The 22,396-nt window shown below is 37.3% G+C and overlaps 1 protein-coding gene across 3 annotated transcripts in view; it reads right to left on the bottom strand.

Moving 5' to 3' along the window:
* The window catches only part of LOC150091128 (arginine and glutamate-rich protein 1-like), a 178,913-nt gene that overhangs the window by 141,540 nt on the left and 14,977 nt on the right, over nt 1-22,396 (bottom strand). For 2 of the 3 annotated variants that reach the window (XM_090374389.1, XM_090374410.1), the window contains exon 2: nt 218-389. In XM_090374389.1, the coding sequence (XP_090230515.1) occupies nt 218-378 (161 nt within the window). In that variant the 5' untranslated portion in view covers nt 379-389. Of the gene's footprint in view, nt 1-217; nt 390-9,513; nt 9,637-22,396 lie in introns of all 3 variants that reach the window. The other variant, XM_090374399.1, reaches the window with a different exon arrangement.

The raw sequence follows: 22,396 nt of genomic DNA, 5'->3' as shown, positions 1-22,396 counted from the left end.
TACGCCAATATCTATTCTGTATGTTTCCTCTTCTTAAATGCTATCTTACTTGCTGTAATACCAATTCCAATTATCTGTGTGCTTCTCCCATCACTATTCAATCGAGGAGTTATGTACTGTAAAAAAAAAAAAAACACTGGACCTAGAGTAAGGGAAAAAACACAAGTTAAACTTCAAAAATGAGAAGTAAAAATATAATTTATTTAGAAGTCCTTGCCTTGCACGCTGCCTTCTTTCTGGAGATCTTGATTTTATTCTAGATCTATTATTTCTGTCTCTGCTTTTTTCTCTTGAATGGGCTCGTTTATGAGAATGTTTAGCACGGTGCCGATGTCTAGATTTGCTAGGTGATCTGCTTCCACTTCTTGAACGACCCATAACTGATAACACTACAGAAAAAAATTAGGATGTAATCAAAACAATAACAGTAAATAGATTTCTATTAAAATTTAAAAATAAGAAGAAAAAAAAGAACAAGTACTTAGAAGAAAGGAAACTTTCTATTGCCTTGATAGAAATAGGTCAGTTTTTTTTTCTTTTTTTTTTTAATATAACTCCAAACATATAAAGTATAAGAGCTCTAAGTACTTTATTACCATGTATTGGTTAGTGGCTCAGAAAACAGAGGATACTAGTTCACGTTAGACTTATATTACTGTAGATTCTAACTGTCAGGAAATACATGTGAAGGAAAATCATTACAAAAAAAACTGAGTAGACAGCAAAAAGGATGGAAAGTGAATGAGTGTTGATTAGGCAGGGTTCAGACCGGTTTAAAACAGAGAGGTGGAATTACAGATGTCAATTCAGAAGAGCAGTGAGCATGGAAATATCTACAGAAAAGGCATGCAGCAAGAACTAAATGCACTCTTGTGATTACCTGAAAATAATTGACAGACAGTCCAGGAAACAGTGGTCCAAGTAGGGCAGATTTGAGATTTGTAGTCAGAGGATGTTTAGAGGAAAAGTAATGTCAACAGCACAAAAAAAAAAAAAAAAAAACCTCAGTTTTGTATGCTGAAGAAGCAGAATTTGTGATATGCTTATGCCAAGAGAGATTAGAGTAATCCCAATAAAGATATGTGAATAATATGTGATCATCACTTTAAAAGATATTTTTATTTTCAAATTTAAGTGTTGCTTTGGTGGACCAACAATGTGGCTCGGTTAAAGGTTAAATAAGCAATATAAACAATTTATATTGAAAAAAATACGCGCATATTGTTATTTGTGCAGCAAAAGTAATAGAATTTTGCACATATTATAAAACGCCAAACAGTTCAATATTGCAACTTTCATTGAAATAATTTCATAAAATTTTATGTATTTATTGTTATAATTTATCATAATAAATATATTATTGTTACTAAATTGTTTATATATTTAGGTTAAAATAAAAATACAGAAATATTAGATAAACAGGCAAATAAAAAATGTTTTGATTTATTAAAAAGAGGAAACCAAGATACAGTAATATGTTGCTGTTTACGAAACAAAACTTTCGTAAACAGCAACATATTAGGGAATAAATTTAAATTGAAAAAAGGAGGTTGCAGGAAAAGATGTGCAAAAATTTGAACCAGCCAGAGAGTGGTTGTTTTCTGGTATTGTACAAGAAGTGGATAGTTTGAAAAAACTTAAAAGGATTACATAAACTGGAAAATCCAACCCAAAGTTCTCATCGTGGAGATGGCAACAAATATAAGTAGTGGAAGCTGCAAAGGTACTCTTGTGATTACCTGAAAGTAACTGGCTAATAGGGGTGGAGCTGAAACAGGGCTAGCAAGCTGAGAGTGGATAACTAAGTGTTTTCAAAACCAAGAAAATCAGAAAAACTGGACAGAATTATAAGGTTAATAACAATGGAAAATAGATAAGGACACGAGTTGGCCAAGCTGGGCTGCAATGGATATACAAAGTAATGAAAGTAGCACAGGAGAAGAAATGGGTACCAAGAGAATGGAATTGATTGTACCAATATATATAAAAAAGGGGACAGGAAAATTATAGAGGGATCACCCTGACTAGTCAACATAGGAAAATTGTATGAAAGAACAGTTGAGAGAAGAGTACAAGAGAAGGTTGAAAGTAGGACGAGGGAGGAGCGGAGTCGCTTCAGAAAAGGTAGGTCAACAACAGATCTTTTTTTTTTTTTTTTTGGTAGTTGTTGGCGCATCGGCTTCTGTGGCCATAATGCACCTCCCAAGGTTTTTGCATTACTCTGATCCAAGCCCGAGGCAGGATTCGAACCCGCGACCTCTGGGTTGCCAGGAGGCACATTACCCACCCGGCTAGCCCGGTCGGCAACAACAGATCTAATTTTTGCTGTGAGACAAATGATAGAAAAACATTACGAGTATGGAAGGGATCTGTGCATGGCTTTTTTGAATACTGAAAAGGCTTATGATAGCATAGAGAGAAGGGTACGCAAAGAGTTGAGGAAACTGAGTAGAAAAGTCACTGATAAGAGTATTAAAAGTCTATACAGAGGGACTCAAAGATATGTGGAAACACAGACTGGTTTAAAATTAATAATGGACTGAGACAGGCTGGTGCACTTTCAACTCTACTGTTGATTCTAGTAATGGATGATATAGCAAATGCTGTGAAGAAAAGGATTGGGGCAGAAAAAATGAAAGTGATGATTTGTTCATTTATAGGGATGAAGAGGAAGAGGTACAGGAACAGGTAGAAAACTGGTTGTAGGAGGCAAAGATATACAATTATCTTTTCCTCCTCCAACCAATTATTGAGAGGAAGAAATAGATGATTTGGTCATATAAGAGAATAGAGGATAACAGACTACCAAACAGGATGCAAGAAATGAAAATGGTAAAAGGCTAAGATGAAGGCTGAGAAGGTGGCAAGAAGAGAGAAATGGTAGAAAGATAAAGCTAAATGGAGAATAGTGATTTCCTTATCAATTCAGTAAGTAGCTGGAACAATAACAGATAAGTACATAAACTGTCGTGGTGTTGTACAGATAAAGGGTTTTTTTTTTTTTTTTTTTGCTATGTCATATAAGATTGCTTCCTTGCATCATTTTCCACTACTAATATTAAAATGTAGAGCAGATTGAAAACCTCCAATTTTAAATTTCAGAAAAAATGCTGTTTTTTTTCCCTTGGTCTCACACAAACTTACCAAATATGTTTGTTTACAGTGTTCATTTTCCTGTAGGTTTACAACTGAAAATTATCCAAACATTGGGATAGTGCATCCAGATCTGAAACACTGGAATATTAGTTCTACAGATAGAATAAAGGCAACATCAAATTTTTTTCAATTTTTTTTTACCTTTGAGAAACTTAGGAAAATTGGAAACAGCCACAGATTTTGAGTGGATAAATGGTAACCCTGCTGTCCCCACACACAAATATTGTACTCCAATAACTATGTTTACATAAATAAAAATTGGGAACACAAACTGCTTCATATTATAATCAGTTTTATTATCTCACCATTCTCACAAGGTGACAAAAGGTCTGCCACTGAAAGGAAAGTTTCTTTTCACTTGATATTCATTTCTTTTCATTTGATATTTCGAATACATATTTTCTTAACTACATGAATTGCAAATTTTACAATTAGTGTAGGCTTAGCTTTTTTATTCTTACTACTAGGTATATAATAATGAACTACTACTGCTTTATTTGTACTGTAACTGTAATGAAAACCCAATCTATTGTATGATATGGTCAAGACTTTGTCCTGTTAATTTAGTTAATCCTACAATTTCAACATTATTAGCTAAGTGCTGCTGTTCTATTGACTCAATTCTTAAGTTAACTATATTGGATCTTTCCTCATTTGATTTGAATAATGCTTCTAATTCTACAATCCTTTTGTTGATTATAGCATTTGACTCTTGTAATTTACTTATACTTTGTTGAATTCTGTCAAAGTATTTGCAACAAATGAAGCTCCACTACAACATCAAATGTTACAATTATTTGAGTACTCCATACATCAAATGTTACAATTATTATTTGTAACATTTGATGTATGGAGCAAATCATGACATTCGTCTGGAGAGTTGAAGACATCATCTTTATCTTCCTTTCTCTTCTTTCCTATACATAACACAACTCCACTGCTGTTTCTTGAGTTTAGTCATTCCTTTATAGGTTGCTTCTTTCAATAAGCATTAACAATGATACTCAATTATACAACTATACCATAATACCTCTTGCACCTGTAGTGGTAAGTTACATTGTTTACAAATATTCTGATTCACGTTTGCCAAACTATGGATTTTAATTAGTTTTCAAAAAAAATCGTACCTGTTACTCAAAAGAGAAAGAAGAAATAAAAGAAAGAACAGTCCAACTCACAAACAGCAAATATATTTCTAATTCACTTTTACAGCACGAATTCTGCAGATTTACTCAACAAGTACAGGTCAATGTTGAAAAAAAGTTACAAGTTAGGGTTGAATGTGAAAGTGTCAGCAATTCTGCCCAGACACGCTAGGAGGGAGTATATGATGAGAGCCTTGTCGATCATTTCAGCCCGGGAGAGATTGTGCAAGGCTCAAGGAGTAGAATTTTTTTTCAGCCTGGTCTGTGCTTGTTAACAGGAGAGACTGTTTACACAGTGATGGTATACACTTAAATAGAAAGGGTCAAGAATATTTGCTGATGCTATCGAAGCAGTGTTAGGTGGGTGGGAAAACTGCTAGCTTGGGGGATATACAGACTAAAAGGTTAACAGTGGCCGCAGGCAAAGGCAAAAGTGATTCTTGCACTGCTTCTATGAGCAGCAAACTGGAAAGAAAGGCAATGGAGATTTCCAGGACTGCTAGGAGTCATAGTGGAACAAGTAAATACATGGGCTGTGTTAGGGTAACTAAGACTAGAAACAGGTGCATGTATACTTGCATGTACCCCAATGCTAGGAGTATAGTTAATAAATTTGATAAGCTTGAAGTACTAGACAAGACATCAAAGGCAGATACTGTCGGGATATCAGAGACGTGGTGTCACACAGATGTAAGCAGTGCAGAATTGGAATTTGGGGAGTACAATGTATACAGAAAGGATAGACAGGACAGGAAGGGAAGAGGGGTTATGCTGTTAGTTAAGAAACACATAAAATCGATCTAAGAAAACATATCCAATTGATGTTGTTTGTTGTTGTTTGGTTTTTAGGAGCATTAGCAACTAAGGCCATATTGCTCCAGTATATGCGGTGGTCATTCCTTAACCTTTCCGCATCCTCCGTATTTGGTTGTGACGGGCTCGAACCCCGGTCTAATCAAGAAGCGTGTGCTACGCACTGCTGCTCCTTCCCACCTGGCTACGGAGGTGCCTCTATATCCAATTGATGTTGGTGGACAATGTAATGTTGAGTCTGTTTGGCGTGACATAAGCACTGGGAAAGGAAAAATGAGAGTAGGTGTGTGTTATAGGCCTAATGAATATGATGAATATAATGAGAAATTGTGCAGAGAAATAGTGGGACAGTAAATCAGAATGTATTTATAATGGGGGATTTTAACTTTCCAGATATCGACTGGAACTTGTGGGTTGGTCACTTTCACACTAGCAAAACTTTTGTGGATTTATTGGATGACTGTTTTCTACAGCAACATATTCGAGAGGCAACCAGAGGGAGTAATACTCTTGATTGGATTATCAACAGTGCATTAAGAATTTGCAGATAAAGGAACCACTGGTTGACAGTGAACACAATGAACTGATGTGGGAATTACTTAAAAATTAACTACCATCAAGGCTAAAGGGAAGGGCTTCTGCCTTTCATAAAGGACTACTGGGGTCTCTTTTTAAATTTTAAATTCTGTACAATGGGATCAACTGATGATGTTACCAACATTGAATTCTTAATTGGAAGCGTCAGGGACTTAATTTTAGAAGCTACTAGGCTTTTCATTCCAACTAAGAAATACTGTTCAAGTTTAAGGCCTGAATGGATGTCAGAAGAATTAATGAGGCTCGTGACAGAGAAGAAAAATATATGGGATGCATAGCCTATGGCAGATATAAGCTTGTCTCTAATCAAGTCACAAAGGAGGTTAGGCAGGCAAAGGCATTTATGAGAAATCTTTGGCAAAGGATGCAAAGAGTTCTTTACTTATGTAAACTGTAGGAGGAAAGGAATCAGATGGGACTACTCAACATAGATGGGTTCACTATTGATGATCATGTTCAGGTAGCTGATAAACTGAATGAGTATTTTGCATCTACATTCATACGAGGAGTTATTCAATGAGGAGAATACCAGAAGTTTATCAAACCCTAACAGGGAGCTAAGTGATTTTGTAATAACCGAGAGCAAAATGGAGGAGAAATTGTTGAAGTTAAACATAAAAAAGGCACCTGGGGTGGGTGGGATCTATCCAGTTATACTAGAGGCAGCAAAGGAAATAAACAAACCCTTAGCCATAATTATGAAAGCTTCCTTGGATTCAGGGGAGGTCCCCGTGGACTGGAGGTGTTGAAATGTATCACCAATTCACAAAGGGGGTTCAAAAGGTGACAAAAGTAACTATAGACCTGTTAGTTTAACTTGTGTTCTGGGGAAAATAATGAAGTCACCGGTTAAAGGGATGATACAAGATCACCTAGACAAGACTGCAGTAATAGTTAAGACACAGCATGGGTTTGTTAAAGGGAGGTCTTGTCTAACCAATTTGATTAGATACTATGATGTGGTGGTCACAAATGAACTGAATGCCAAAAATAATTTTGATATCATATACTTGGATTTCAGGAAAGCTTTTGATACTGTTGCACATGGAAGACTGCTGTACAAATTGGAGAGGTATGGAATTAAGGGTAAGTTGCTACAATGGATAAAAGGGTGGTTGAGTGGGAGAAGACAGAGAGTGGTAATCAATGGACACTGCTCTTCATGGACAAATGTTATCAGCGGCGTTCACCAGGTTCGGTGTTGAGCCCATTGTTGTTTTGTATATTTATCAATGATATCGATGAAGGTATATCAAGTTTAATGTCCAAGTCTGCAGATGATGGTTGGCAGGGTTGTTAACAACAGTAAAGACAGTATGCTACTCCAACTGGATCTAGAAAAGTTGGGCAAATGGGCTGAGAAGCAACTGAAGTTTAACATTGACAAATGCAAAGTACTGCATATGGGTAGCAATAACCAAAGAGAAACGTACCGACTGTGTGGTACTACACTCAGGGAAGTGGAAAGTGAAAAAGACCTGGAGATAACTGTGCAGACAAATATGAAGTTCGCTGAACAGTGCAGATGGGCTGACAGGGCAGGTCATTGAGTCTTATCAATGATATATAGGAATTTTGCTAGCAGGGACAGGGAGGTGATTATCCCATTGTACAAGGCAATGGTCAGGCCACACCTAGAGTACTGCGTACAGTTCTGGAGGCCTCATTTTTGGAAAGATGTAGAGTCGCTAGAATGAGTACAAAGGGCAACAAGATTGGTCAGGGAAACAAAGGGGGTGCTCTTACCAAGAAAAGCATAAGTTCTGCAAATTGCAGCACCTGGAGAGTAGGCACCTGCAAGGTGATCCGATTGAGGTGCCTTAAATGGGTTGAGCAAGCTGAATGCTGATGGGATTCTTCCTCTTGATCAGATTAAGAACATGATGGGGCATAGATTCAAATTGAGGAAAGACAGTTGTAGAATAGATGTTTCAGAAATGTGCAGAAACCTTACATGAGTGGAAGTGCTTTGCAGAAACAAAGCACTTCCACTCATGTAAGGCTGATACTTTCTTGTAAATATCTTGCAAATATGTTGAAATTTTCAGAATTATATAGCTGTCAACTTTTGACTTTCAAAAGGCTGTAGGTCAGCTTCAAGAAAAATACCACTGCATAGTTTGCCCTCTCAGAAATGTTTTGAGTCAGTTTTTCTCATAACAATGGCCCTGCTCTCTGAATTTGGCTGTCAAGAGCATTTCTAAAGCTTCATCAGAAAGGGAAGATCTGAACTCAGTTTTTGTTTTCTCACCTGGCTAAATATTCTGTCACTCAGCAATGCTGTGAGGAATTGTTAAAATTCCAAGCATGACTTGGGATAATGCATATTTCAAGCTTCCTGTACTCGAAACCGAAAACTCATATCTACATATAGAAGAAACAGAAAATGTGTTACCTTTTTTGATTCATGAAAAATCTTATATATACATCCTTTGAAATTTTATATTGTATTTATTTTGCATTTTACTGAGGAATACTGTTAATTACCTTCACACCACACACACACACAAAAAAAATAAAATGAAATATTGGGGTCACATGTAAAAGAGAATAATATGTTCCCAGACCCCAAGTTCGTATACCATAGACTAGCACACCTGATGATGATTTGTGTAATGAAAGTAAGCAAAAAATTCGTAGAATTTTTCAAAAGTGCCAAACTTAATAGCTAAGCCACAAGTTTACTTTTTCTTTGCAAAACACAGAAAGAAACCATGTTTTGAAAGTGAAGCAAAGAGGGGATCAAAACAAGTCAATAAGATGGATTCTCAATTGTAAATATGGAGAGTTAGAAAGTATGCATGTTTTAATGTTTAAATTAAATTAGAATTAAAACTCCCTTATCCAATAATTGTCTTTTCTCAGAAACCTATACTAGTAAAAACTAACTCAATGCCTTTTCCAAATGATTCTCAGCTGGTGGGTTATGACTCCTATCAAACTTTGTGGGACAGGGCTCCTTTTCTACCAGCTGAAAGCATATTTTGCATTTGCATATTTCTCAAAGCACATTTTGGGAGATCGCAACATGCCATAATAAATTAAGAACTAAGCTAGTCACTATCAAGTATGGGGTATATCAAGATTAGCAGAGCAGCTGCAGATTTTGTTGTTTTTTTTTTTAAATAAAAGAGGGGAGGAAGGATTTGTTAGAAGTAGAGGGCAAAAACACTGCTTTCACCTCCATGTCTTTTTTTTCCTTTTTAACTAACACATTTTTCACTTATTTCTCTAATTCTGATAACACCATGTTGCAATTTTGAGAAAGAGAGGTAGAAGTATTTACAAATGAACAAGCTAATTTCTCTCCTTTGAGTTAGACCTACATTCAAAGTCTGTTAATATTCATAAGTTTCCCTACCACAAAAAATTTCCCATTTTAATTAACATTTACAAAATCCAGTTTTCTTGACTACAACAGTACAAAAAAAACCTGCTCCCACTATAAAAAAAATGATACAAAACATTGGAATAAACATTAAAGTTCTGTAGTATTAATTTGTACACTGAAGTTTTTATTAACAGTTATGACAGATAAACAGGAAGGGGTCAAAAACAAGTCAGAGACATTCTCCATTGTAAATATGGTGAGGTTGGCAGGTACACATGCTTTAACATTTGAATTAAATTAAAATTACAATAAAACTTCTTTGGAAAAGAAGTTGGTAATCACTGACGACTGTCTTTTCTCAGAAAACTACAATTAGTAAAAACTAGGGTATAAAACTTGTTTGTTGCCATCACCACCACTCTAATGCATGGTTGGACATAATTATATCTGGATTAAGTTAGATTGACTTACCTGTATTGAAACTATCTCAGGAGAAAACGTGCTATGTACTTGCAATTTATAATGACACAGAATAAAAGCATAACTAAAACCGGACAGATCTTGAGGGATGTCATTGAAATCAGAATTCTAAAACTAGAATGAAATATGACTAAAGATTAGCAAAAATAACATAATGAACTGCAAAGCAGTGAATTAATCAATAACCAAAATTAATAGTAATAACTTTAAAAGTAGAGCTAATTTGGATTAAGTAAAAAATTTTTAAAAACTTACAAAATAGTATATATAAGGAGTGTCGATAAATTCTTGGCCTCCATGTTTTTTTGACAAATGGGTGTCAAATTATGAAAAAGAATATTTTTTTATGTTAAATAGCCAATTTGCCTCAAAAGATCCCTAATATCTTGCCCCCCCCCCCCTTTGGTTAAAGAAATGATGTCAGCCCACCTTTCAGGAAAACTGACAACAGAGCAGTTATGAAATATCTTTTTCTACAAGAGAAAACACAAAAGAAAATTCATGCTGATCTGTTGGTAGCATTATGAGGACAGTGTTCATGCTATTAAAACATCAAAAGCTAGATTGCAGAATTTAAACTGAGACATTTTTTAACAAGATTTTTTTTCTTTACACTAAGGATGCAGAGAGAAAGCCCAGTTTCTGTGACAATGCCTGAAAATGTTGCCATTCACACCATGATCATGTTAAATGAATGAATGCCAAACAGACAGCTGAAGGCACAACCAAGGATATTACGGCGTTTTGGATGGATATCATGATGGATGTTGGATATAAAGAAGCTTTCTTTCAAATGGGTCCCCCAAATATCTGAATGCTGATCGAAAGCAATAGTGTGTGCTTTCTTCAACTGCCATTCTCCACCATTTCAAGCAGGGTGCCAATGACATTTTGATGCAAACTGTGAACATGATTCTTTTATTATAATCCAGAGACCAAAGAACAGTCAGAGTGCAGACACAGTAGATGGACATGTGATAGAAAATTCAGCTTTCTATTCTTTTGGTCCTTGAGGTTGTCACAGACATTCTCTCAGATATGCCAGACATGCTGTACTAGCTACCTGGGAGTCTAAAACGCTGATGGAACTGATATTCGAGTGACACTCAAGTCAAAGTGGACCCAATTTCGGACAGCCAAATCCTCTGCTTGCACCTTCACGATGGTGGGACTGTTAGTAATCCTGGGTATAACCTCCATGCACAAATACATGGTGGGTGACCACCCAGGTGTGAACCAACGTAAGCAGGAGTCGAGGTGTTGCGCCCACACCACATGGAGGAACGCCGACCCTCTATGTTACCAGGCAGTACTAGGTGGTAGATGACTCTCATCAACCGGTGAAATTCCGCCACTTTGCTTATTGGAGGCTTGAAGTGGTGGAACCCATGTTTAGTGTCTATAGCTAAGTTCCGGTCAACCCTTCCCCATCTCTTTCATCATGCAGTATGACTGATGACTTTTGAGGTTATGATGAACGTTGTGGTGAGAACCAATATTCCTTACATTTCGAGGGTACAGCTCTAAAACGGTGTTGGCAGGCCGGCCGCTAGTTAGTACACCGGACCGAACCAATTCGTAACTCTCTAGGAGGCTTCTGGATCAGCTAGTGTATAATCTTGCTACCTCTACTCTGCCAGATAGTGACTGGAGGGAGTCCGAGTAGTGTGTATGCGGGGAGCATTGTCGAGGCCACGTTATGTCAAGGATCTGGGTATATTCTTACCACGTGTACGCCATATCCAAAAATTTCATTACTTCATACAGCATGTCCCACCCACTTTTTCTTACCATTGAAAACACCATGAATTGTCAAACTAATATAGCAAGCTTATCTGCGAAAAGATCTAAACCTCCCAAGCACTTCCTAATTCATTTCAAAAATATACGTGATCTCAATTCTAATCTCAACGATGTCCATTTCCACTTGCAGTCTGCCAAACCCCATGTACTTTTTCTGACAGAATCTCAGTTATCGGTTGATTCAACTACTGCTCATCTCAGATGCCCAAATTATTCGCTGTATGATTCCTTTCGCCTCAAAGGTGGTACTTGTGCATATGTCCATTCTGATATTCCGTCAGAGACTTGGCAATTTGGAATCTCCTCTCTTTGATCTTCTCTGGCTTAAAATCTCTCTACCTCATTGTGTCAAATTCATCTGTTGTCTCTACCGTTCTCCCAACTCAACAAATCACTTGGAGCTCTTTGAATTCCTCTCTTTGCAACTTGACTTTCTCCAGTCCAACTTTCCTAACAGTGAGGTAATTTTCCTTGGTGATTTTAATGTTCACAACTCCAGCTGGCTTCCATTTTCTAGTCACACTGACCCAGCAGGTCGAGATGCTCAGGCTTTTGCAATTACTAATGACCTAGCACAGATTGTTCATTTACCTACAAGAATACCGGACAATCCTAATCATACAGCCAATATGCTTGATCTTTTTCTCACAAACAACCCTTCTAAGTACACGGTCGAAGTGAGAGCTCCTTTAGGCACTTCAGATCACAACTTGGTGATTGCCTCTTCTCAAATGGAACCTTTATCTCATGGCTATTCCCAACCTCGTGTTGTTTGGCATTACAAGAATGCAAAAGGGGATGACCTGCAAGACTTCTTTTCTTCTTTTCCTTGGTCAGATTACTGTTTCAAAACTTCTGATGTCAACGTTTGCTCAGATCGTGTCTGTGAAATTATTCTTGCAGGAATGGAATCCTTTATCCCACACTCAACTTTAAAATCTCGTCCTTTATCTAAAACTTGGTTTTCCAATAAATGTGCTAAGGCTGTTCAAGAGAAGAATATTGCATATCGTAATTGGCTTGTTTCTAATTCTTCAGTTTCATTTTCTGCCTACACCAAAGCTTGCAACAATTGTAAAGCAGTTATTAATCAGTCCAAACTAGAGTTTGAACAGGCTAAGAGTAGAAAACTTGCTTCTTGCCCTAATGGTAGCCGAGCATTCTGGTCTCTTGCCAAAGCTATTGGCCGCAACTTTTGCCCATCTCTGCTCCCACCTCTGTCCAAACCAGATGGTTCTGTTGTCACTTCAGCCAAGGATAAAGCTGACCTGCTAGCATCCCATTTTTCTTCCAACTCATGTATTAATGATCTTGGTAAAACACGTCCCACCATTCCCAACACGCTCCATTCAATGCCTCCTGTGGTCTTCCGTCAAAAGGATATCAGAAGGATTTTGATGAATCTTGATGCTAAGAAAGCACCAGGTCCTGATGGTATTTCTCCACTTGTTCTCAAAACCTGTGCTCCTGAACTTACTCCTATTCTTTGCCGGCTTTTTTCACTTTCTTATTCCAAAGGTGTTTTTCCTTCTGCTTAGAAATTTACTCATATCCAGCCAGTTCCTAAAAAGGGTGACAAATCCCTCCCATCCAATTATCGTCCCATTGCAATTACTTCTACTCTTTCTAAAGTAATGGAGAAATCAATTAACTGCCAACTCTTAAACTACCTAGAAACCTTCTGTCTGATCAACGATCGCCAGTATGGATTCCATCAGTGTCGATCCACTGGTGATATTCTGACTTATTTTACCCATTTATGGACTAATTCAATGGAAAGGTTCGGTGAAACACAAGTAGTTGCTCTTGACATCTCAAAGGCTTTTGATTGTGTTTGGCATAAAGGTCTTCTAAACAAGCTTCCATCTTATGGTTTGCCAACTGTTTTTAGTAATTGGTTATCCAGTTTTCTCTCTGATCGCTCACTGAGGGTGATGGTAGATGGCTCTCTATCTTCTAACTTCTCCACTAATGCCGATGTCCCCCAAGGTTCAGTTCTTTTCCCCACTCTTTTCCTCTTGTATATTAATGACCTTCTTCCATTGACTGGAAATCCTATCCATAGTTTTGCCGATGATAGCACATTGCATTCCACTTTCCATTTTGAGAAACCTTGTCCTGCTCAATCAGCTTCAACTTCTCGAAAATCTGCTACCAATTCCTTAAATGCCGATCTTCAGGTAATTCTCCAGTGGGGCAAAGACAACTTAGTTGATTTCAACCCTTCTAAAACTCAGTCTTGTCTTATATCTCGCAAAAAGGATTCTTCTGCTCCTATGCTTTCACTCCGATTTCTAGGCAAAATGATATATCTCTTTTGGGGATTACCCTGACTTCTAATCTCTCTTGGCACAAGCACATTACAAATATTGCTTCCTCTGCATCTAAAAAACTTGGTTTTCTCTTTTGCTCTCGGCGTTACTTTTCTTCCAAACAGCTGCTCACTCTGTATAAATCGCAAATCCGCCCTGCCATGGAATATTGTTCCCACATATGGGGTGGTGCCCCCAAAACCTCTCTCAGGCTTCTTGATTCCATTCAGAAGAGAGTAGTTAAGTTAATTAATGATTCATCTTTAACCAAGTCTCTCCACTCGCTGTCTCATAGACGTACCGTTTCTGCTGCATGCCTCTTCTACAGATACTTCCATGGGCACTATTCTTCTGAATTGGCTTCTATAATTCCCGCTCTCTCTTTCAAAACAGTCCGAACACATGCCGCCACCAGCCAACATCCATTTACTGTCCAACTTCAAACCCACAGAACCAACTTTTCATCTTCCTCATTTATTCATTCAACTGCCGTTTTCTGGAACAACCTTCCTTCATACGTATTTCCTGAAAATTACAATCTACAGAAGTTCAAGTCCAATGTCAACAAATACCTTCTTTTGTCTGGGTAATAGGTTCTAATACCTCTCGTGTTTGGGGTTCACATAAAAAAAAAAAAAAAATACAAGCCTCTAGTCTCGGGTACTCTGGTATTTTGTCCAAGTCAAGTGATTAGATGTGGCCTTGCAGTATCAAAAGTTGAGAGTCTGGATCTGTACTCATTCTGGGTTCTGCACCACTTCTTCGCAAATGTAGCAAAAGCTATCAGAATTATTTCAACAAGAACATGATGTATTTCACGTGCGGTTGAGGTAGGCACACATAAGAACACAATTAAGAAATTGTATATTTTCATTTCTAATTTAAACATAGTTCAAGATTTAGACTTATGCACACAACACTTGTTTACAATTCACTAAAACCTCACCACTTGCTCTCTGAAACACGAAAATGCTTGTGTGGTGCAGAACCCGTTTGTATATATAGAAGCAGAGAAGTTTATAGAAGGCTCAAAATTCTTCTAAAGAACTTCGATGAAAGTTCTAGAATCTTCCAGGAACCTCCCCACCTTTCTTCTACATATAACAATATTCTATAATGTTCTGGAACATATTCAAATGTTGTGTAAAACTCCCAAATGCTGTAGAAAGTTCCTGATTGTTCTAGGGAAAAAAAAATAAAAATAAATAAATATATAAAATAGATGGAAAAGATGATTAAACCAACTACAGCTCTTAGATTTCAGTCATTAACCTATGATATTTTAAAACTGAGGGTGATGAGAACTTTTTAAGCACATATTGGAGTTTTTGAACATATTTCCTTCGAGAATCTGTTGAAATTATTTCAGGGAGGAAACTGATGCTGACCAGAGTAATTTCAAGCTAATCTTGGGCTGCTGTTTGTTTACACCAGTGTTTCTCAAATTTTTTTTAATTATCGCCCCCAAAGGGCTTTTTTTAGACAATTTTTTTCCTAATCGCCACCATGAAATTTTAAACAAGAAAATCCTTTATACTTACTCTTTTTATTCAATGGTGTTTCTGATGCTTCTTAGCGAAAAGTTCAATACTCGGTATGATGTTAGTAAGTTTAATTCTAATGTCTCCTCTTAAACATATATGAATTCTGTTTCTTTCCTTTGTTAATATTTTATTTATGGAACTAAAACCACTTTCAACCATATAAGACATTGGAACACAAAGAAGTACAACCATATAAGAACACAAAAATTGGCCATTTCAGACCACATTGTTGGATAAAGAAGTTTAGTTCTTTTTGATCCCCACAATTCAGCCATTTCAACCTTTTCAAATTTATATTTGCATTCTTCCTTACAGTTTAGTTCAAAGAGTTCTTGAATTTCTTCACAAACAGACCCAGCATCAATTCCAATTGGATCTAACATCCAAGGCTTCACTTCAAAAAAAAATAAATCTGAAAATCAATTTTTCATTTCACCTTTTAAAGAACACGAATTATCTGAATAATTCTTAAGATCATTCTTGGTGAGAGATTCATTGATTTCAGCTAACTCTTGAATACCATGTAATTTTTTTCTCATTTAACTGCTTTCAAATATTTCCAGTTCCTCAGTGAAGGCTTTTAATACTCATTTGCAGTCTCTATCACTGTAATTAATTTACCTTGAAGTTGAAGTGATACTTCATTAAGTTTTCAAAAAATCCAAGCCACTAGCAAACAGAGCAAAGAGGGGGGATAAAGAATTCTTCACATATATAAATGCCAAGAAGAGCAGGACAAACCAGATCGGACCTTTACGTAAGGGAAAGGGGATAGTAATAAATACACCAGCTGCCGTTGCAGATGAACTCAACAGTTATTTTGCATCGATATTTACAAATGAAAAGCCTTTTGTGGCAAAGGGAAATTGTGGGAGCGAAGTTAAAAAATATGTAATTAATGATATTGAAATTTCACAAGATTATTTAATGAAAAAACTTTCGAGCCTACAGACCAGTAAAGCTCGTGGAGTTGATGGAATATACCCTATAATCTTAAGAGAGGCGGCAAGCGAGTGCATTGAACCATTGAGGCTAATTATGCGAGCATCATTAGACTCTGGGGAGATTCCCTTGGATTGGAAAAGTGCAAATGTATCTCCCATACATAAGGGTGGCTCTAAAAGTGAAGTTGGAAATTATCGACCTGTCAGTCTGACTTCAGTAGTAGGGAAAATCATGGAGGCAATGATCAAGGGTGGAATTCAGGATCATTTGGATCGAATTGAAATTCTCAAGGATACTCAGCATGGTTTCGTAAAGGGAAAATCATGTTTAACAAATCTGGTTCGCTATTTCGAAAGGGTCACTCACGAGCTGGATTTAGGGAATAATTTCGACATTGTTTATTTAGATTTCAGCAAAGCTTTTGACTCAGTCCCACATGAGCGGTTGCTTTATAAGCTGGAACAGGTTGGAATCACTGGGAAAATCCTTAGATGGATAGAAGGATGGCTTCAGGGCAGGAGGCGGAGGGTTGTGATAAATGGCTATTCCTCAGATTGGGTTGAGGTAAGAAGTGGGGTTCCCCAAGGATCAGTATTAGGACCACTGTTGTTTTTAATTTTCATAAACGACATTGATGAAGGGATAGAGGGCGTGATGTCTAAATTTGCAGATGATGTTAGAATTGGAAGAGTAGTTAATGATCACTGTCAAGCTGAGCTTCTTCAGAGAGACCTAGATAGACTTCAGGAATGGTCAGAAAAATGGCAGCTGTGCTTTAATCCAACAAAGTGTAAGGTATTACACCTGGGAAACAGTAATCCCAAAAAAACTTATTCACTTGGTGGAGTTCAACTAAACCCAGTAATGGAGGAAAGGGACTTGGGTGTTACGATACGGTCAGACATGAAATTCTCTGAGCATTGTAAACAGGTTGCAAGGAAGGCCCATGGTGTCCTATCGATGATCTATCGAACTTTTGCAAGTAGAAATAGGGACGTGAAAATCCCATTATATAAGGCTTATGTTAGACCACACTTGGAATACTGTGTTCAAGTATGGAGACCGCACCTGAAGAAAGACATCGAGCTTCTTGAAAGGGTGCAAAGAAGGGTAACTCGCCTGGTGAGATCGGCAAAAGGGCGTCCTTATGAAGAAAGACTTCGAATATGTGGGTTGCAGAGTTTGGAAACTAGACACCTTAGAGAAGATTTGATTGAGGTGTTTAAGGCTCTGAGAGGCATCAGTAAAATGAATGAGGACGAAATTTTCAAGATTATAAATGATGCTAGAACTAGGGGACATAAATTCAAGTTACGGGGGGAAATGTTTAGATTGGACTGCAGGAAGTTCTATTTTAGCCAGCGAGTTATAAATTACTGGAATAAGTTGCCTTCATGGGTGGTAGAGGCCGACAGTTTGGGGAAATTCAAAGGTCATCTGGATAGTACTTTCGGATAAGGGAAGTGCATAGGATGATAGGTTTAATTTCCTTTTTATTTATTTTTTATTTTATTATTATTTTTTTTATTTATTAATTATTATTATTTAGTTATTTATTTATTTTTTTTTTTTTTGTTTTTATCAGTTTTGTTCGGATTTTTTTTTTTTTTTTTTTTGGCTGGTGCAGCATAAGCCATAGGCTTTCTTGCACCATGCGGCCGTTACTAATACTAATACTAATATAGTATATGTTGTTTTTGTTTGCTGATCTCCTTCGTTAAATCTGTGTCTCCTTTGCTTTCTAAAAAACTAATTATTGTATTAAAAAGGTTTATAAATCTTGTTAGACAGTTTCCTTTAGAAAGCCACCTGACTTCTGTATGTAAAAGAAGCCTCACATACTTTCTTTGTTATCAACACAAAACTTTCTAAAAAGGCGATAATATTTGCCATGTGAATTTATTTTATTGATGGATGTAATAACTATACTGAGAGACTGATAAAGAACTTGGCTAATATTTTTTGCAACCAGGAAATGTCGATGCACAATACAGTGTATTGCAAGAACTGTTGCACATGGAAGACTACAAACTGGAGCAGTATGGCATTAAGGGAAAGTTGCTACAATGGATGGTTGGGTGAGAGAAGACGAGTGGTAATCAATGGACACTGCTCTTCGTGGACTAATGTTATTAGTGGAGTCCCCCAGGGTTCGGTGTTGGGCCCGGTGTTATTTTCTGTATTTATAAATGATACTGATGAAGGTATATCAGGGTTAATGTCTAAGTTTGCAGATGATACGAAGGTTGGCAGGGTTGTTAATGATAGTACTGTTAATGATAGTATACTACTGCAACAGGATCAAGAAAAGTTGAGCAGATGGGCTGAGAGGTGGCAACTGAAGTTTAACCTTGACAAATATAAAGTACTGCATATGGGTAGCAGTAACCCCAGAGTAACGTACCAACTGTGTGGTACTACACTCTGGGTAATAGAGGAAGAAAAGGACCTGGGGTTAATTGTGCAGTCAGATGTGAAGTTTTTTCGAGCAGTGTAGACAGGCTGCAAGGGTAGCTCATGGTGTCTTGTCAATAATATACAGAAATTTTTCTAGCAGGGATAAGGAGGTGATTATCCCATTGTATAAGGCAATGGTCAGGCCACACCTTGAGTACTGCATACAAGTCTGGAGGCCTCATTTTAGGAAGGATGTAGGGCTCCTGGAACGAGTACAGAGAAGGGCAACAAAATTTGTGAGTGGAACAAAGGATTGCTATTACCAAGAAAGACTTAAGTTCTGCAAACTGCAGCGTATGGAGACCAGGCACCTGCGAGATGATCTAATTGAGGTGTATAAGGCCTTGAATGGTTTGAGCAAGCTCAATACTGATGGGACATAAACTGAAATTGAGGAAAGACAATTGTAGAATAGATGTGCAGAAATTTGCATTTAGCCAGTGGGTGGTTGACAGCTGGAACAAACTTCCATCTGTTGTTGTGGAGGTTGAAAACTTAAATAAGTTCAAGGACTAGACAAGCATTTAGAGTGAGTGAATGGATAGGTGAAATGAGAAAAGTTTTTTTTTTTTTTTTTTGGCTGATGCTATATAAGCTTGCTTTCTTGCACCATACGCCTTTACTAATACTAATTTCGGGACATGCTTCCTTTTGGTAGGCTATAAAACCTTTTATGTGTTACAACCATGGAGGTAGCAGCATCAGTGGCACAGGATACCAAATTTTCCAATGATACTTGTTTTTCATCAAACCATGTTTTTACAGCAGCAAAAATGGATGCTCCAGTACAGTCAGTTTCTATAGATTTTACAAACATCTCTTCTTGCAATTTACAATTATCATCGAAATAATGAACGTATGCCATTAGAAGGGCCTTATTGTCAGTAACTGTGTATTTATCAATCTGAATAGAAAATTTTCTCATTTTTAGTTCGTCAATTAGCTGCTCTTCAATTTTAACAGACATCTCATCGATTTGGCTTCCAATTGAATCGTTGCTCAATGGCAATGCTTTTAAAATACTGGAAGGATTTTTATGCATCGCTGTTGAAATTACAGTCTCTAATGCAGGTCATATAACAGTCTCAGAAACTGTATGAGCACTACCAGTTTTTGCAATTTTATAAGATGCAATCATTCCATCATCATTTGTTTGTGTGTTCTTCTTAAATAAGAAAGTAACAGTGCTATACTGCTCAAAATTCTGTTTTAAATTTTTAAAATTTTGGATATGTTTACCAATTTTATCAGGATGTTTCCTTTTTAAGTGATCTAAAAGTCTTGATGGTTTCATAGACTCATTTGAAAAAGAACTATTACACATAAGACATATAGGCTGTCTTGAATCAAATGGGCTTTCCATAAAACCATAATCTAGATATACATTGTAATCTCCTGAAAGAGGCCTCTGAGGTCGGCAAAATTCATGTCTAGGGAATAAATAAACTCATACGCCGACCATTAAATAAAATTTTACTGTAACTAAAGTTTTTTACAAATAATATCAAAAATCAAAAACAAATTATTTACAATAAACTAATGGTTGTATATTATGGAATGCTAAAAACTGTAATAAAAGGTCATTTACTATAAAATATGCTAAAATATAAAACTTAAAAGCGCTAAAAACCGTTAAAAACCTGAAGCTTTCGAGAGCGTCAGTTCCCTTCTTCAACAGTAATAAGACTTCCTGCACAACATCTCTTTATGGAGCAGGCTCACGATACCACAAGACTTAAGATGTCAGTTTTTTAAAAAAAACCATGTGTAGAGGTCAATACACCTACTATAATTCAGCGCAAGCTGGACAATACAAGAATAGTGTAGCAAAAGCTTTATTTGACAGAGCAGGATCACACTATACCACTTCTGAGGATAAAGAAAAAGAAATTAATCGTGTCACGGCAGAACTTAGAAAGTGCGGATACCCCCAGAGGATCCCAGATAGATGTAGCAGAGGAGTGTCGGAACGTAGGAAGCCGTTCGTCCCGGTAGCCACAACATACATCCCCTACTATCCATGCCTTACTGAGCATCTGGCGAGAATTTTACGAGGTTACAAGACACGCTGTGTACAGCTTCCTGGGCAGAGGCTGTGCACAGCTGTGTCCCATGTCAAAGACTGTATACCAAAAGATCTCAGTAGCGAAGTTATTTATAGAATAGAATGCACGGATTGTGGAGAGTGTTATGTGGGGGAAACAAAACGACGGCTCAGGGATCGTCTGGGGGAATATTTAAATGCCATGAACTGCTGAATACAATAAGTCTGCTGTGGCCGAACATTTTTGGGAGAAGCAGTATCAAATTTCCCCAGAGGACGCTATTATTTTGGAACACGCACACGGATACCGGGAGAGTAAATGGATCGAGGGTTTACGGATTGGCTCATCCAGTAAGAATACTACGAATAGAGACAGAGATATGTGTATTCATCCTATTTTTGAAGCAATTGTATTAAGTTCGGATGAACGATTTTGTTTGCCACGTACCCAAGTCATTTCCGCTTCCGGTTCTGCCCATGTGCCGATAGAACCACGTGGAGAAATACCACGTGTGGAGGTATCGTGAGCCTGCTATATAAAGAGATGTTGCAGGAAGTCTTATTACTGTTGAAGAAGGGAGCTGATGCTCTCGAAAGCTTCAGGTTTTTAACAGTTTTTAGCGCTTTTAATTTTTATATTTTAGCATATTTTATAGTAAATGACCTTTTATTACAGTTTTTAGCATTCCATAATATACAACCATTAGTTTATTGTAAATAATTTGTTTTTGATTTTTGATATTATTTGTAAAAAACTTTAGTTACAGTAAAATTTTATTTAATGGTCGGCGTATGAGTTTATTTATTTCCTAGACATACATTGTAATCCCATGATTCATCCAGATACTGTCGACACTTTTTCTTTTCAGCACTTGACATGACTGATCACGGAATGAATAACTACAAAGTAGACCTCGAACCAGCTTTCAACTCAATAAACGTTCCTGCAATGCTGAAGCTACTTTCAGACCATTATCAAATCAAGCGAGACACTCTACAGTTCCTCACTTCACTCCTTCAAAATAGAATAATCCGGCTTACTGTCCACGGCCAAACATACAAGCGAAATGTTGTTGTTGTTATTTGGTTTTTAGGAGCATTAGCAACTAAGGCCATATTGCTCCGGGGATATGCGGTGGTCATTTCCTGACCTTTCCGCATCCTCCGTATTTGGTGGTCACGGGCTCGAACCCCGGTCTGATCAAGAAGCGTGTGCTATGCACTGCTGCTCCTGCCCACCTGGCTACGGAGGTGCCTAAGCGAAGTATCTCTTCAGGCTTGCCACAGGGTGGCGTCTTATCTGGGCTCTTGTTTACAGTGCTTATATCAGCGCTTATTGAGTCCAGGCATGATACTCTATGTTATGCTGATGATATGAAACTCCTCACACAGATTTCTCCACATGATGATCTGCTCATGATAACAGCATCAATTAACAATACACTCCTGGAAATCGCAAACACCTCAACCAGTTTGGACTAAAAATAAATTCAGAAAAGTCTGAATTTATGATATTCTCATTAAAGAAACGCCTTCCTATATTCAGCCAACACTATGCAATTCTCCTATTCCCATCGTCAAGAAACATATTGATCTAGGGGTTTTTGATCCTAAGCTCTGCTTTGGTAACCACATGGAAAAGCTGTTCATCCAGGCAGCTCGACTCCGATGGATGGCCAAACAGCATTTGCATTATATTAATGAAGTAACGACCACCAGAAGATATATAAAAATCACAGTATACTCTCCACTTCTATATGCTGCAGAAG

The sequence above is a fragment of the Mastigoproctus giganteus genome, chromosome 1, assembly GCF_048544385.1.
Source record: "Mastigoproctus giganteus isolate SK-2022 chromosome 1, ASM4854438v1, whole genome shotgun sequence".
Lineage (NCBI taxonomy): Eukaryota > Metazoa > Arthropoda > Arachnida > Uropygi > Thelyphonidae > Mastigoproctus > Mastigoproctus giganteus.
The sequence above is the reverse complement of the archived record's forward strand: the minus strand, read 5'-3'. Positions and strand labels throughout refer to the sequence as shown.